Source organism: Marmota monax, unplaced genomic scaffold, assembly GCF_021218885.2.
Source record: "Marmota monax isolate L192 unplaced genomic scaffold, Marmota_monax_Labrador192_F-V1.1 WCK01_AAM20220418_F8-fsc00131, whole genome shotgun sequence".
Taxonomy (NCBI): domain Eukaryota; kingdom Metazoa; phylum Chordata; class Mammalia; order Rodentia; family Sciuridae; genus Marmota; species Marmota monax.
This window is the reverse complement of record NW_026693141.1, coordinates 4404308-4419974: the sequence shown is the minus strand read 5'-3', so window position 1 is coordinate 4419974 and position 15667 is coordinate 4404308. Positions and strand designations below refer to the sequence as shown.

General features: G+C 36.0%; 1 protein-coding gene across 1 annotated transcript in view; it reads left to right on the top strand.

Moving 5' to 3' along the window:
* The window catches only part of Klhdc10 (kelch domain containing 10), a 62052-nt gene that overhangs the window by 40687 nt on the left and 5698 nt on the right, over positions 1 to 15667 (top strand). The window contains exons 3-9 of the mRNA XM_046455065.2: positions 5577 to 5798; positions 7214 to 7368; positions 9534 to 9682; positions 11124 to 11208; positions 12697 to 12763; positions 13289 to 13336; positions 15305 to 15444. Coding sequence (XP_046311021.1) covers positions 5577 to 5798; positions 7214 to 7368; positions 9534 to 9682; positions 11124 to 11208; positions 12697 to 12763; positions 13289 to 13336; positions 15305 to 15444 — 866 coding nt within the window. The remainder of the gene's footprint in view (positions 1 to 5576; positions 5799 to 7213; positions 7369 to 9533; positions 9683 to 11123; positions 11209 to 12696; positions 12764 to 13288; positions 13337 to 15304; positions 15445 to 15667) is intronic.

The window sequence follows — 15667 nt, the reverse complement described above, 5'->3', positions numbered from 1 at the left end:
TTATTTTTTTAAATGCCCTCAGCACAAACGGTGAATGGCACATTTGGAGGTGGCTATATCTTTTAAGTAACAGACTTATTAAGCAATAAGTGTTATGTGCTACTTTATCTGTAAGCTTCTACATTTAAGATTGTGATGTGGCTTTATACTTATTATATATATATATGTGTATTTATATATAATTTAGATTATATATACATGTACATTCTTTAAGAGCAGTGAATTTTGTGCCCATGCTGATTAGACTTGAATATTAGGAGTTTCCTAATCCTACTTTAGAACCGTGAATTTATATGGAATAGGGATGGCATTTCAAGTGAGTGTAGTAGAGATGGCTATCCTTAAGTGGTTTGAGGACAATAGCCTATCCATTTTTTTGGATAGGGCCCTACCTCATGTAATACTAAAAAAAAGTTTTGAGTATAAATTTAAATTCTGAATATAAAATCAAAACTATGAAATAACTGGAAATAAATAACTATTTTATAATGGTGCATATATAAATAAAATATTAAAGCAAGGGAGCTATAAAAAATTGAGGGATTCAATTACACAAAACCTCTGTATGCTAAAAAATACCATAAACAAAATTAAAAGACAAGAAGTAAGCTGGAAGAAAAAAAATAATTTCTTAAAATCTGTGAGAAGATAACCTAATAAAAAAAGTGGGCGAAAGATATGATAAGGCAATTCCTAAAAGAAAAAATATAAATGGGCCAGTAAACATGTGAACTAGTAAAATCAGGGAAACGCAAATTAACCTGGCATCAATTTGTGCTCATCAGATTGGCACAAATGAAAAGGTTAAAGAGGGCGTGAATAAATAGATATTTCCATACACATTGCTGGGAGTATAAATTGGTCATCTTTTTGGAGAGCAGTGTAGCTCTATAACAATATTGTGTCTGTAATAATTTCAAATGGGTATTCCCTTAACCCAGAAATTCGACTTCCAGGAACACTCATACATTTGCATATGAATATGTAGAGAAAGCTTTGTAATAATGAAAATATTGAGAACAACCTAATCATCTGTCATATTATCTCACACAGCTAGTTTCATTCTGCCTCTGGGCTAGAAATTAAAACCTATTTCCCTGGTTACCATAAGTTCCTGCTTACTCCCTGGGGTTAAGAACAGTGCCTGCGAATGGAAAGAGAATATGACTCAGATAACCCAGGTACACAACCCTGCAACTGCCTGGTCTCCTCTAGCTAGTGAGTTTACCTCTGACCCTGGTGTTGTGTCACATGCCTGTAATCCCAGCAACTCAGGAGGCTGAGGCAGGAGGATAGATAGTTCCAGGCCAGCTTCAGCAACTTAATGAGACTCTGTTTCAAAATAAAAAAGGCTAGGGATGTAGCTCAGTGGTAAAGCATCCCTATGTTCAATCCCCAGTAATCCTCCCAATTAAAAAAAATGTTTATCTCTGTGTATAGATAATTTTTCTTTTCATTTTGTTGGTGCTGGATTTGGAACCCAGGGTCTCACACATTCCAGCCAAGTACTCAACCACTAAACCATATCTCGGCACACACATACTCCCCAGCCTCTGATGATTGAACTCAGGGGTGCTCTACTACTGAGCTACTTTCCTACCCTTTTTCCTGTGTTTTTATTTAAAACAGGATCTAAGTTGGTAAGGCTGGCTTTAAACTTGTGATCCTCCTGCCTCAGATTCCTGTGTCACTGGGATTCCTGGTATGTGCCACCATACAGGGCTCTAACCCCATTTTTTTTTTAACTTCTGTTTTTTTTTTTTTTTTTTTTTTTAAGGTGTAGTTGTACACAATGACTTTATTTTATTTATTTATTTTTGTGTGGTGCTGAGGATTGAACCCAGGTCCACACATGTGCTAGGTGAGTGCTCTACCGCTAAGCCACAACCCCAGCCCCTACTTCTGCATTTTTTAATAGGCATTCCCAAACCAAGTAACCCAATTCTATGGGTGATTTTATTAACAGCAAGGTAGTTTTTAAGAAAGGGATTTGTACATGGAGAATTTGGGAGAGCATTCGGAGACCTACTTTAGACTCTAAAACCCAGTTTCATTTTTGTCAATGTTGAGGAGCATATGCTGTATTCCATATAATGAAAATTAATGCTTAATATCCATGGTATTCACCCTGACAAATACCTCTGATTTATTAAAAATGAAGTGGCTCTCTAATATGTTAATCGCTCTTGGCTATAAATATGAGAAAGAAATCTAGTTTCTGACTAGAAAAAGAGGAGTGAGTCACCTGTGTACTCCCAGCTGTGAAACTCCTTGACAGGATGGTTAACATTTATCAAACATAGATCAGATGCTCTTTACTCAGTAGTTTAATTTGCATAGATCATGAAATTATTAACAGAGGCCAATAATAATTGGGTTAGACTTGCACTGTCCAATAGAAATATTATGTGGGGAAAAAGTTTTGTAAGTAGCCACATGAACAGTAAAAAAAAAAGTGATGTATATTTGAGATATTATTTCAACATGCAATCAACATAAAGACTAGAATTTCATTTTCTTTTTGGAGGTCTTTGAAATCCAGTGGGTTTAACGTAGTCTCAGTTGGACTAGCCACATTTCAAGTGTCTAATAGCCATATGTGGCTAGTGCCTGGCTATGGCATTGACCAACGAAGGGCCAGACTGTAAGCTCTAGAGGACATAGATAGTAATTGGTTTATCGTTGTATACCAGGAGCTGGTATACCATAGTACGTAGCTGCTGTCCAACAACATTTTTTAAATTATTTTTTATTTGTAGTTGGACACATACCTTTATTTTATTTATTTTTATGTCGTGCTGAGGATCGAACCCAGGGCTTCACACATGCTAGATAAGTGCTCTACTTCTGAACCACAACCCCAGCCCCCAATAACATTTTTGACTCAATGAGTGGATGAATGAACAAACATAAAATCATTATCTCATTGACTCAACTGTAATCCATGTGACTGAGTCATGTTTGTTACAGAAATAATTGGTAGTAAACGTATAATACCTTTCTTGCTGTATGGTCATTTAGAGAAAAATCTAGAATATGTTGTATTTCTTTTCATATTTGCTCAAAAATAGCTTTAAAAATTATCTACTGGCTGCAGATAATAGAACAAATAACAGAATTCTTTGAGTTCCTTTGAGTGTAATTGTGATTGTCTTGATATTAGTTCTTGGAAGCATTGCTGTCTTTTTTTCCCTGCGAGACTGAGGATTGAACTCGGGGCTTTATACATGTTAGGCAAGCACTTCATCACTGAGCTACATCCCTAGCCCATTATAAAATTTTATTTTGAGACAGGGTCTCACTAAATTGGCAAGACTGGCCTCAAACTTGCCCATTCTCTTGCCCCAGCCTCCCAAGTAGCTGGGATTATGGGCATGAGCTACTACACCTGATTTGCATTGTGTCTTGAGAAGACCATTTCATAATCTAATACCTATCCCCTAGATCATATCTTTCTCTCCCTTCCCCCTTCTCACCTTCTCTTTCTCCCTCTCTTCTTTTTTGGTTTGGTGGGGGAGATTGACCCTATGGCCTCACACAAACTAAGCACATACTCTACCACTGAGCCCCATCATCTGTCTCTTAAGCATAATAATATCAAAGTCCACAGAGAGTGGGACACTGTTTTGATGATCCCTGTCACTGTTGACTTTTACCAGAATTGAAGTCAACCAAACTTTGGACCTGTTAATATATCTCCAACTATTTTAGGTGTTGTGGGTGATATAGGATAATTATTACACATGATCTTTGTCTTTGAGCTATTCTCTATTTGGAGAGGAAAACAAGCTGATTAAATGAGTGGAGTAGAATTAAATGCAAATTAGCTGGTTCCTAACTTTGATCAGTGTTTTTCTTTGTGCCTAGGCTTGGTTATAGGAAGGTGAATACAAATACTTTCCTCTTCCCTCAAATAGTTCACAGCCTTCTGGAAAGATGCATATTTAAACCAATACACATTTTAACATAAATAAATCTGTAAAGTACAGTAATAATATCCCCACATATAGATGAGGAGGCTGAGGCTCAGTAAAGGTCAGTGACTTGCTCAAGGTAGAAGACAGAAAGAACCTGGATTCAGACCTGGATATGAGAAGGGTACTTGGCTCTTTCTTCCATACCACACTCTTCTGTTTTCAGAGCCCTAGAAAGAGAAACTGAATTCTTCATTTAAGGTAAATTGTGGCTCATTGGTAATTACACCAACTGATTTTAGTTTACTGCATGTTATATTCATGTATTTACATGGTTATCTTTTTAATTGTATACATCTACCTTAGAATATGAGGAGTATGGTCCCAAATCAGAAGGGCCCTAGGTCCTTAATGAGAAAGGGCTGCAAGGGATATTTGGAGGCATTTTATCTACTAGGGACTGAAGGGCCAGGCCAAGAATAAGGGAAGGACTCTGGGTTTCCCAAAAAGAGGGGCAAGAGAGAGAAAATAGGCCTTAAAATCCTGGGCCAAGGTCTTGGTCTTTGAGCAGTAAGGAACCATCAAATTTTTAGTTGCTCTAGATCTGTGCAAAATTTCTTTTCAGTTCTTATTTAAAAGCATACCCTAGAAAGTGGGATTTTGATTTTTAAAAAATAATGTAAGGCCTATATTAGGTTGGTGATGTTTATCAAATGTCTAACAGTACCCTACATATTAATTAATATTATACTGGAATCTATTACTAACATGTGAAAGTAGGTTAATCTTTAGGATAATAGACAGCTACAGTAGTGTATTGTTCTATCCCATATATATTTAAGGATCTTTGTTCTATAGTTCTTTAAGGGTTTATGTGGATTAATATAAAATTTGTAAGGATAATAGAAATAATATAAAGTTTTGGGTTTTTTTTAACTCTAAAATAAACTTAAAGTATATTTTAGTGAACTAGTTGATATAATTTAAACCTCAGAGAGCTTTCAAATATAAATTATAGAAATATCTTTTCTTAGTCTTACTTTTAATAGAATGAAAAATATTATTTGAGATACATGTAAGGATATTCTTTGTTAAATATCTGGAACTGTATTTAAATTTAAAATTTTTCTTTGACCCCTTGAAAGCCAGTTTTCTTTTAAAGTATATAAGTATATATTGTGGAAAAATCATAGATTTATGTGTGTGTATTTTTATTTATACATGACTCATTCACATTTGTGGTTATATTTATGTAGTTCTCTAATATTCACAGTTTAGTTTGCCTGTGTTTTTTTCTCTAAGGAAATAAGAAATTTATCCTGTTAGTTTTTAGATTACCAAGCCTCATTTCTTTCTTTTCTTGAAAATTCCAAGTTGTCAGCCATTTTCTTGAGTTTATCATGCTATGCAACCTTCCTTGGGAAATATCTTTTTACAGTTACTAAAATTTAAAAGTAGTCATATGAAATAAAAATGGAGACTAGCTCCTTAAATCTTAAGTAGTATGTGCGAATGTATAAAATAACCTAAACAAATGAAAAGTACATCCATGTTATAAATCTTACCTGATTCCCTTTTAAAGCTCAAATGGTTGTTATCCAGTTTTGTTTGTGCTTTCTATCTGGTGGGCCACTTGTGGAAAACGGTCTTCTTCTCTCCTAGGCCACAGACCTCCACCAGCACGCAGTGGACATCGTTGTGTGGCAGATAATACCAATCTGTATGTGTTTGGAGGTTATAACCCAGACTATGATGAATCGGGAGGGCCAGATAATGAAGACTATCCTCTCTTCAGGGAGCTTTGGAGGTATCATTTTGCAACAGGAGTATGGCACCAGATGGGCACAGATGGCTACATGCCCCGGGAATTGGCATCTATGTCACGTGAGTGCAAACAGTTTTGAATTTTTTGTTTTATGAAATATCTGAGAGTCCAGGTTCACTATCTACATGTTCCTTGTTAATAATTTATAACATTGTAATATGTTAAACCTTTTTAATATGCATTTTACTCTGGTAATAATATAGCGTGGTGATTTAGAATTAAGTCCTGAGTTTGAATCCATTTATATATCATTTTACTGCCAGATGTTTTAGCTTTAATTTCCTTACCTATAAAATTGGATTAATAATATCTCAGAGGTTTTAATAAAAAGCATCATAATATGCAAGGCAAAATGTATTCAGAGATCAATAAATGGGGTTATAATGATGAGAGTAAATAGCTATTGAAATACTTAACACACATTATCTGTTTAATCCTTACAGCATCCCTGTGATGCAGTTACTACAGTGATTGCCATTTGTACAAATGAAGAAACTGAGACTTTTAGAGAGTCCCTAAGGTTAATGGTTAAGAGTGAAGGTTCTGGAGCCAAACCGCCTGGGATTAAATCCCAGCTTGGCAAGGTTCTTTTTAGGAAACCCTCAGCAAGTTATTTGAACTGCTCTCCACCTCTGTTTAATCATCTATAAAAATGGGAGAGATAATAATAGTTCCTGCCTCGTAAAGTTGCTGTGAAAATAAAGTTAAGTTAGGGAAGTTAAATATCTTCTGAAGGTCACAGACAACTCTTGCTGGCTCTAGAGCCCAGCTGTTGACCACTATAGTGTATCAGTTTAAAATATGGTTTTTTAAAAAAGCCACTGAAATAATTCAGTGGTATTATTTTGAGAGATGGAGAAAACAGGCATGAGAGAGAGAAAGAAAAGGGGGAGAGAGAAAGGAGAACGTGTGTGTTGGTGGGGTGGCAGGAACAGAAGAGAGAGTGTTCCCTACAGGATATTAGTATGCAGTATATTAGTATAGTAGTATTTGATAAGGGATTAAGATGTCAGAAACCACAATTTAAATGTGGAGATCATTTCTCTGACACACACTGAATGATCCTGTACTCTCTTCATCCTGAGTCCCCTGGGGTTTATGATATTTTTGGTTTTCCTCTACTTTATCACATACTTGAACTGTCTTGAGCAACAGTGGCATATTATAGTTCATAGAACTCAGCATTGCTGTATACATGGCATTTAATAGATTTCATAGATACATACTGACTGTGTTATCATACTCCTAATGGTGAAACTATATGATATAGTCCACACAGTATGAATTATACCTTTTTCTGCAGAACTTTATAGTAGTTAGATGTTGGGTTGCTTATTAGATAAAATAGCCAATGGTTGGGCTAGCTTACAAGATCACTAGACATTTTTTAGTTTTTCAGCTATTCTGAGTTTGTGTGGGAACACATTCCAGGTAGCCAGCCAATACGTAAATGGAATTTGTGCTTCCTTCTCAGTTGTGCTGCATGGAAACAACCTGTTAGTGTTTGGAGGTACGGGCATTCCATTTGGTGAGAGCAACGGCAATGATGTCCATGTCTGTAATGTGAAGTACAAGAGATGGGCTTTACTCAGCTGTCGGGGGAAGAAACCCAGTCGTATATATGGACAGGTAACAGTCTGGCCAGTTACTGTGGTTGTATGTTCATATTTTTCTAGCGGTGTCAGGATATTTATATTGCCACTTTTTTAAGGGGGATGGTTACTGAGGATTGAACCTGGGGTGCTCTACCACTGAGCTACATACATCCCTAGTCCTTTTTTGTTTTGTTTTTAATTTCCAATTTTGAGACAGGATCATGCTAAATTATTGAGGCTGGCCTTGAACTTGCAATCCTTCTGCTCCAGACTCCCGAGTTTGTAGGATTACAGGCACGCAACATGCTGCTGGTCTTTTTTAAAAATGGAGAATGAATTCAGTATGATTAATATTTGATTTTTCAGTTCTGATGTGAAACTTTAATTTTGCCATTTCTCTCCTTTTTCCTTCACTCTTTGTTTCTAATCCAGTTTAGGGCCATCATCTAGGCCTGTTTGGAAGTTTCTTTAAATGTTAGAACCTCACCTCATCTCCACACCAAATGAGAGACTGGGCTCTAGGACGGTCTGCAACCTGTCATTTTTAGAATGATGGGCGAGAAGGCTCTTCATAGAATCCTAAGTAGTACAGTAGATGATCCCTATACTTGGTTAAGAGGCTTTTACATGAGCTTAAACATTGTGCAGGTTAGTTTAGGTTCCAGTGCTTCAACCTTAGATTTGCAAAGTTTTATCCAGGAAGATAGGGAGCTGCCCACTCTAGAGATTCTTTGAAAATAATGGACTAAGTCAAAATACCACGGTTTGATTTCTTTATTGACTAACTGGTACTGGTACTTATAAACAGCTTGTGAACTTTAACTTTGAAAGGGGCACATACTGGACCATACTCTCTATCCGACCACAGTGATAACGATAGCTGAATTTATATTGAAGAAGAGATTGATGGACGCTATTGTGTTCCTGAGACTGCCAACTCTAGCCTTCCTATCTACAGAATTCTCATGGCTTATTTTCATCTCTGCTTTTGCTTCTTGAGAACATTTTTCTTCAGATTGCTTAGAAAGAGAAGTAGCTTTCAGTGGAAATGTTCATGTCATGATCTATACATTCTTGACTAGGACTCTAAGAATCATTTCTCCTTGCCTTTCTAGGTAGAATTCACAAAACTTTACCATTCTAAAGGGAATCTCCAGGTTCTAAAAATATTACCTAGATTCCTCAAAATCTTTACTCCTTTGAGAGTCTGATATTTATTTTTTATTATTCTGAGACAAGGTGTCTTGCTGTATTGCCCAGATTGGCCTCTGTTTCTTGGGCTTAAGCAATTGTCCTGCCTCAGCTCTCTAAGTAACTGGGACTACAGGCATGTACCACTGACCCAGCTTTAGGGTCTGTTTTTTTTTTTTTTTAATATATTTTTGTTGTAGATGAGCACAATACCTTTATTTATTTTTATGTGGTGCTGAGGATCGAACACAGTGCCTCATAACTGTGAGGTAAGTGCTTTACCCCTGAGCCACAATCCCAGCCCTGGGTCTGGTATTTTTAATGGTTAAAAAGTAAAAGAGATCTGGGTGCAGCAGCGCACACCTATAATCCCAGGCGCTCCGGAAGCTGAGGCAGGAGGATTGCCAGTTCAAAACCAGCCTCAGCAACTTAAAGCTGAGCAACTTAGCGAGACCCTGTCTCTAAATAAAAAACAAAACAAACAAACAAACAAAAAAGGGTTGGAGATATAGCTCAGTGGTTGAGTGCCCCTGGGTTTAATCCCCAGTAAACAAACAAACAAAGTTCAAGAGAATTTCATAAAACCTGATTTGGGGCATTTAACAGGTTTACATTTTGTAATCAAATGTTAAGTCATTCTTGGGCTGGGGTTGTGGCTCAGTGGTAGAGCACTTGCCTCACATGCATGAGGCACTGGGTTCCATCCTCAGCACCACATAAAAATAAAAAAAGAGGGGCTGGGGATGTGGCTCAAGCAGTAGCGCGCTCGCTTGGCATGCGTGCGGCCCGGGTTCGATCCTCAGCACCACATACAAACAAAAATGTTGTATCTGCCGAAAACTAAAAAATAAATATTAAAAAATTCTCACTCTCTCTTTCACTCTCTCTCTCTCACTCTCACTCTCTCTTTAAAAAAAAAGATATTGTGTCCATCTATAACTAAAAAGATATATATATTTTTAAAAAGTGTTAACAAGTCATTCTTGTCTACTTTTCCTTGTTACCCAGGCAATGGCTATCATCAATGGCTCCCTTTATGTCTTTGGAGGGACAACTGGCTATATTTACAGCACAGACCTGCACAAGTTAGATCTCAATACCAGAGAGTGGACACAACTGAAACCAAACAACCTATCCTGTGACCTGCCAGAAGAGAGGTAAGCTTCTAATATTAAAGCATACTAAGATTGGATCTCTTTAGAATATTGGTAATGTGAAGAAAATCCAATGCCCTGATTACAATAGTTAATTGGCTGTGAGATCTCAGGTCAGCAGTAAAGAAAGGTATTCTAGTGAGAAAATGACATTTTCCCCTGAACTGTAAAGTGTTTTCATGTTATTTCCTTTTACACTTTTTAACTTTCTGTAATACTTTGAAGAAGAAACCAATGGTAGCAAAAGTTCGTATTGGTGATCAATGAATGTTGATTGGATGGGTGGATGGGTGAAAAAGATTATTTGTTTTAAATGCTCTGTTAAACATTCCAATGTCACATAGTTCTCTCTAGTGGCTTTCTACTAGTAGTCCTAGACCTTTCACTTTCCTTTCCTAATAATAGTTGCCTCTTAGAATTCCTTAAAAAACTTGAAATCATTTCCCCTCAAGTTTAAATTTTTTTTATTCATTGTTTAGACTATCCAGTGTCTCTTCTTTGCCTTTAAACAAAATGGCTATGGATGCTAAGGAAGCACCTATAATATTTATCTTTTGTATGGTATATTAGTGGGTGATTATCGCAAAACTCCCATGAGAAGACTTGGGAGACAGCCTGATACTGGAATGATTTCAATGAAATTTATTTTATCCGCACTAGATTTTTTAGGGAAAGAAGGAAGTAGATTTCAAAGTAGTTTCACCTGGTTGCCTTCTTTGAATCATTTTATGGACATATTATAAATTATTTCAGCTTTTAGCTAGACTAGACTGCCTGGATAAAAATCCTGGTAGATATTTCATATCACAGTTCTATATAGCATAGTTTTCTGCAAAATAAGGGTTCTAATTTGAAAACTCACAGTATAGGGTCTCTAATTAAGATCACTTTTTAAAACTCCATAAAAAGACTGAGCTCAGGGGTGAGTGCTTGCCTAGCATATATGAGCCCCTGAGTTCAGTCCCCAGCACTGCAAAAATAAAACTGTAACCATTTCCCCCTTATGCAAAGTTATCACAAAAAGATGTTAGAAAATACAAATAAGCAAAAATGAAAAAAATTTAAAAATTAAATTTAGAGATTACTAGGATTAACATTTTAGGTTATATCTTATAGTCATTTTCTATGTGTATTGCATATCTATACATTTTTAATGAGATTATGGCCTGTCTACTTTGATGTAACTGTTTGGTTTTTCAGTAAATATCACGAAAAGAGGTTCTCAATATATTAATCTCCTTGGTGCCTACATTCTTATTGATTGTATATTAACCCATTTATGTGTATTCTGTAATTCATTTAACCAGTTTTCACTGTGGTTAAACACTTAGGTTATTCCCAGTAATTTTTATTATAAATAATGATGAAATAAAAATATTATAGCTAAACCTTAGTTAGATCATTTTTAACTTAATTAAAAATATTTTGGGGGGTATATTTTCAGGTACAGACATGAAATTGCTCATGATGGGCAGAGGATTTACATCTTGGGAGGTGGTACTTCCTGGACAGCTTATTCCTTAAACAAGGTACATTAAAAAAAAAAAAAAGAAAAAGAAAAGGATAGGGAGAAGAATAGACAGAGGCATGTATCTTACTAAGCGAAATAATTCTATTGCTTTAGGTATTTTAATTTTCAAGCATCTTCCTCATCAACACCTGCTTTGTGGTAGATGCTTTTTATAATATAAGGCTGAATTCTGCTCCCGATACTCTTCAGTTGACAGTTGCATTTATCACACACTGAGAATATATTATGAAAATTATCCCTTTATGCTGGATGAGGAAAATGACTAGAAGGGAAGTATAGTAGCTTGAATGGGGCAATGAATTAGAATCAGAATCAGGATCCTCACAATGTCACATCCCTCTCATTGTCGATGCTAAAAAGAATAGACATTTTTAGGAATACACATGACTAATTTTAGAAAGCTGAGTTCTGAAGAGCTTTTATTCACCCATCCTTGTGGCATTTCTGAAATGTCATGGTTACATATCCCAAGGGAAATCTCAATTAGGCAACAGAGTTCTTGGTGTGCTTTGAAACATTATTGAACTTTTCAAGTTTTGTCAAAGCTATATTCCCATATTTCCTTACCAAAGCTTGCTTTAAAATGATACATATTCACTGTAGAAAATGTGGAAGTTACAGAGCAGATAGCACACAGAAGAAAATCAAGTGTCATGTGCACTTCTACTTTTTATTCCACTTTTTTTTTCCTGTGAATTTAAAAAAATTGTTTTCATATATGTGCTTAATTTTCAACTGCCCTATTTTATTTAATATGGAAAGATCAGAAGCTGGGTGTGGTGGTACATGCTAGTAATCCTAGCTGCTAGAAAAACTGAGTCAGGAGGATCCCAAGTTCAAGGCTAGTCTGGGCAGTTTATCAAGACGTTATCTTAAAATAAAAAATAAGGGCTGGGGCTGTAGCTCAGTGGTAGAGTGCTTGCCTAGCGTGCATGAGGCACTGGGTTCCATCCTCAGCACCACATAAAAAAAAATTAAATAAAGATATTGTGTCCACCTAAAACTAAAAAATAAATATTAAAAAAAAAAACGCAAAATAAAAGGTGGTGGGAATGTAGTTCAGTGGTAAAGTAGCCCAGGTTTAATCTTTGGTATTATGGGGTGGGGTGGGGTGAGGAGGGAAAAAAAAAAAAAGGAAAGACCAGAGAAAAGCAAAGGAAAAGAATTTTTTTCAACCCAGAATATTTGCGTAGGCTGTTGTTAAAAATTCAGTTTTCTGGGGCTGGAGATTAAATAAAGATATTGTGTCTACCTATTGGTAGAGTGTTTGCCTAGCATGCACAAGGTCCTGGGTTCAATCCTCAGCGCCACAAAAAAAAAGAAAAAAAAATAAGTTATTCTATATGGGAAATCTCTGTTCCTTGTGCTCAGTTTTTTTAAAAACTGCTCTAAAAAATATGTCTATTTAAAAAAAAAAAAACATTTTCAGGCTAATTAAAATTGCAAGTTATTTATCTGTATATATGTTCTTTTTTTCCCGCCCAAGATACATGCATACAACCTTGAAACCAATGCATGGGAGGAAATTGCAACAAAACCTCATGAAAAAATAGGTAAATTAAAAGTATTAATTCATTTAACAAATTTATTTTATACTTTTACTTGTGTTTTTTTTGGGGGGGGGTAATTTTCTTGAGTTACATGGCAAGTAAAATATCTGTTTAACTGATATTAGAAATCACTTCTTCCTTAGCACAATTATTCTTTCTTAGCAATTGAGCAAAGAATTTTACCAGGGATTATCGAATTCTGTGGCAGAAGTGGGGAAATGTGGGTGGGAAGAGAAATCAAGATCTCCCTAACTCTTCATGAGTAAAAGGGTTGGGGAAAGCCACTAGTAACCCCTGTCCCTGCACCCCACTTTGTTCCCCGGCATCTTAGCATTGTCTGCTATAAAGAGAGAAGTTTTGATGGCTTTTGAAATAAGGAAGGATTGGAAGGACTAGTCAATGTTTGCTTAATACAAAAAAGGGATTGTTTTGAGTTATTTACAAATATGTCTTTCACTGTGTCATATCAACATCATTCCTTATCTTTCTGGGAATAATGGAATTTCTGTTTTTATGTGTGTTTGGCAGGTTTTCCTGCAGCCCGAAGATGTCACAGTTGTGTTCAAATAAAAAATGGTAAGGATTCTAAATAATATTTTGATCCATTTCTGTAATTGTATCTGCTGAGAATGACTTATTTCTTAATGATAATTTCTCAAAAGAGGTTCATAACTTTGGGAAGAATCTATTTCTGATAGTTTAAACTTAAAGGGAAAACTATAGAGTCATGCCTCTCTTAGCAATTGTTATGATGTAAACTAGTGTCTGGATTCCTTCAGTTATCAGAGAACTCAAAAATTGGCAATAAATAAGCTTTTATTGTACACCTAATCTTTCAGCATCTGACCTCAATAGATATCTGTGGTTACGTTTATAACACGGTGATTGCTTATATAGTGGAAACCTTGGTAGATATTGTATTAAAATGATAGTAACTCCTTCAGAGTATTATTTCATAAAGTTTATCCTGTTCTCTGACTAATGTCAAATAGAACTCAGTTCATTCTTTGGCCATATTATAACAAAGGCATTGTATGGCTTCAGAAAGCAGTAGCAGCTCCTTTATCTGAGTGTGATAATGACTCTTTTTGGGATACTTCCTGTCTTTTCATTTACAGTTTATTTTATTCTTTGATATACTTCCTCAAGTGCTTCCCCCACTCCAGGAAGGTGTATATAAATGAGCCGGATAGACTGTATCTTTTCAACAGCTTAGTTCATATTTAACCAGAATTATTCTACCATTTCTAGTACAGAGGGGCTTTTTGTTATGCTCTGCTTTGGGGATAGGATATATAGATACTGTCATTGTTCAGCTTTGCCTCTCTGAGAATGGAGCTGTTCTTAAAAGGTTTCCTTGAATCCTAACCAAAAAAATTGTGATGTATTTTATAGTTTAATTAATTATTGGTTTAAACTTGATTTAGACCTGAATTAAGATATTTATTCATTTGATTCTTTGAAGCCAAGCACCATACAAATGGAATTCAGCCTTGATTCTGGGCGTTTAGTTAGACTGTTCACATAGTCTTTATTACAAGTTGACTAACTAGTTAGAACTAAATGGTTTTACAAAAACAAAATTAAAATTCCACCTTTCCTTTGGGGAAAATTGTGTTTCTGACAAAGAGCTGTACAGATCAAATAGAGCTTCAGAATATCTTCTTTCAACTAAAGAAAGCCTAGAAGAACTTCTTTTGTGTCCCCAAGCTGCACATTGCACTGAGTACTTCTCAGGTTAAATGTCTACAGGGAAAGTGAGCGCAGCAGTGTACACCTGTAATCCCAGTGATTACAGAAGCTGAGGGAGGAAGATTGCAAGTTCCAGGCCAGACTCAGCAACTTAGAGAGACCCTCAACAACTTTACGAGACCCTGTTTCAAAAAATAAAAAGGACTGGAGATGTGGCTCAGAAGTAAACAGCTCCTGGGTTCAATCCCCAGTATGAGAAAGGGGGAATCCATATAGAGGACATTAGTCTCTGTGGGCAAATAAATGTACGTACTTTCCAGAACATTATTTAAAAGAAGAACTTGGCAACTGGAGATCTATAGATGTGTTTTGTTTGGCTCCTATGTGCATTAAATTTCTTTTGAATTAGTGGCCAATACTTATAATTAAAATACTTCATTAGAAAAAAAAAATCCAGATTTTCATCTTCTCTTGAAAAATGGAAGATCTGGTAGTTACTAATCATAGCCAGCTCTCTTTTAGAACATGAGTACTCCTATATATTGTACTGAGACTTCCTGTCATTTATTTCCCCTCAACCCCTTGCCTGGAACCTAGAGGTATTTGAATTTGAAAGGCTTGATATGAAAACTTCCTAAAAAGCTTTAGCCCCTGCCCCCCAAAGACTCTTCCAACACAGTATCCCAATTCTGTTGAAGGACAAGCCAGTAGCATGATGGACCACACAGCTGAAGTCCTCTCTCTTATGGGGCAATCCCCTTAACTGTCAGCCAGCCTTGTGATCTGTTGTAAATCATGCTGTAGCTTTGGCCCTTTTCCTTTGTGTGATCTTGGCCTTCTCTTTTTTGATAGATGTATTCATTTGTGGGGGCTATAATGGAGAAGTGATCCTGGGAGATATCTGGAAGTTGAATCTGCAGACATTTCAATGGGTGAAGCTTCCTGCTACCATGCCAGAGCCAGTTTATTTTCACTGTGCAGCTGTTACACCAGTAAGTTCTTATTTTTGTATCTTCCTTATGTAGTTGTAGATGATAAGAAAATCTTTTAGAAAAAAAATGCCGATATTGGCAAACCTTGAATTAAGAATTGTTTTTAAAAGTTCCTTTTGAAGCTAGCCTTTCCTCTGAGAAAAGAGGAGGAAAATACCAACATACCCAAGTTTAAACAAACAACATAAATGTAAAAGAAACACTACATATGGCATTTAGGTCC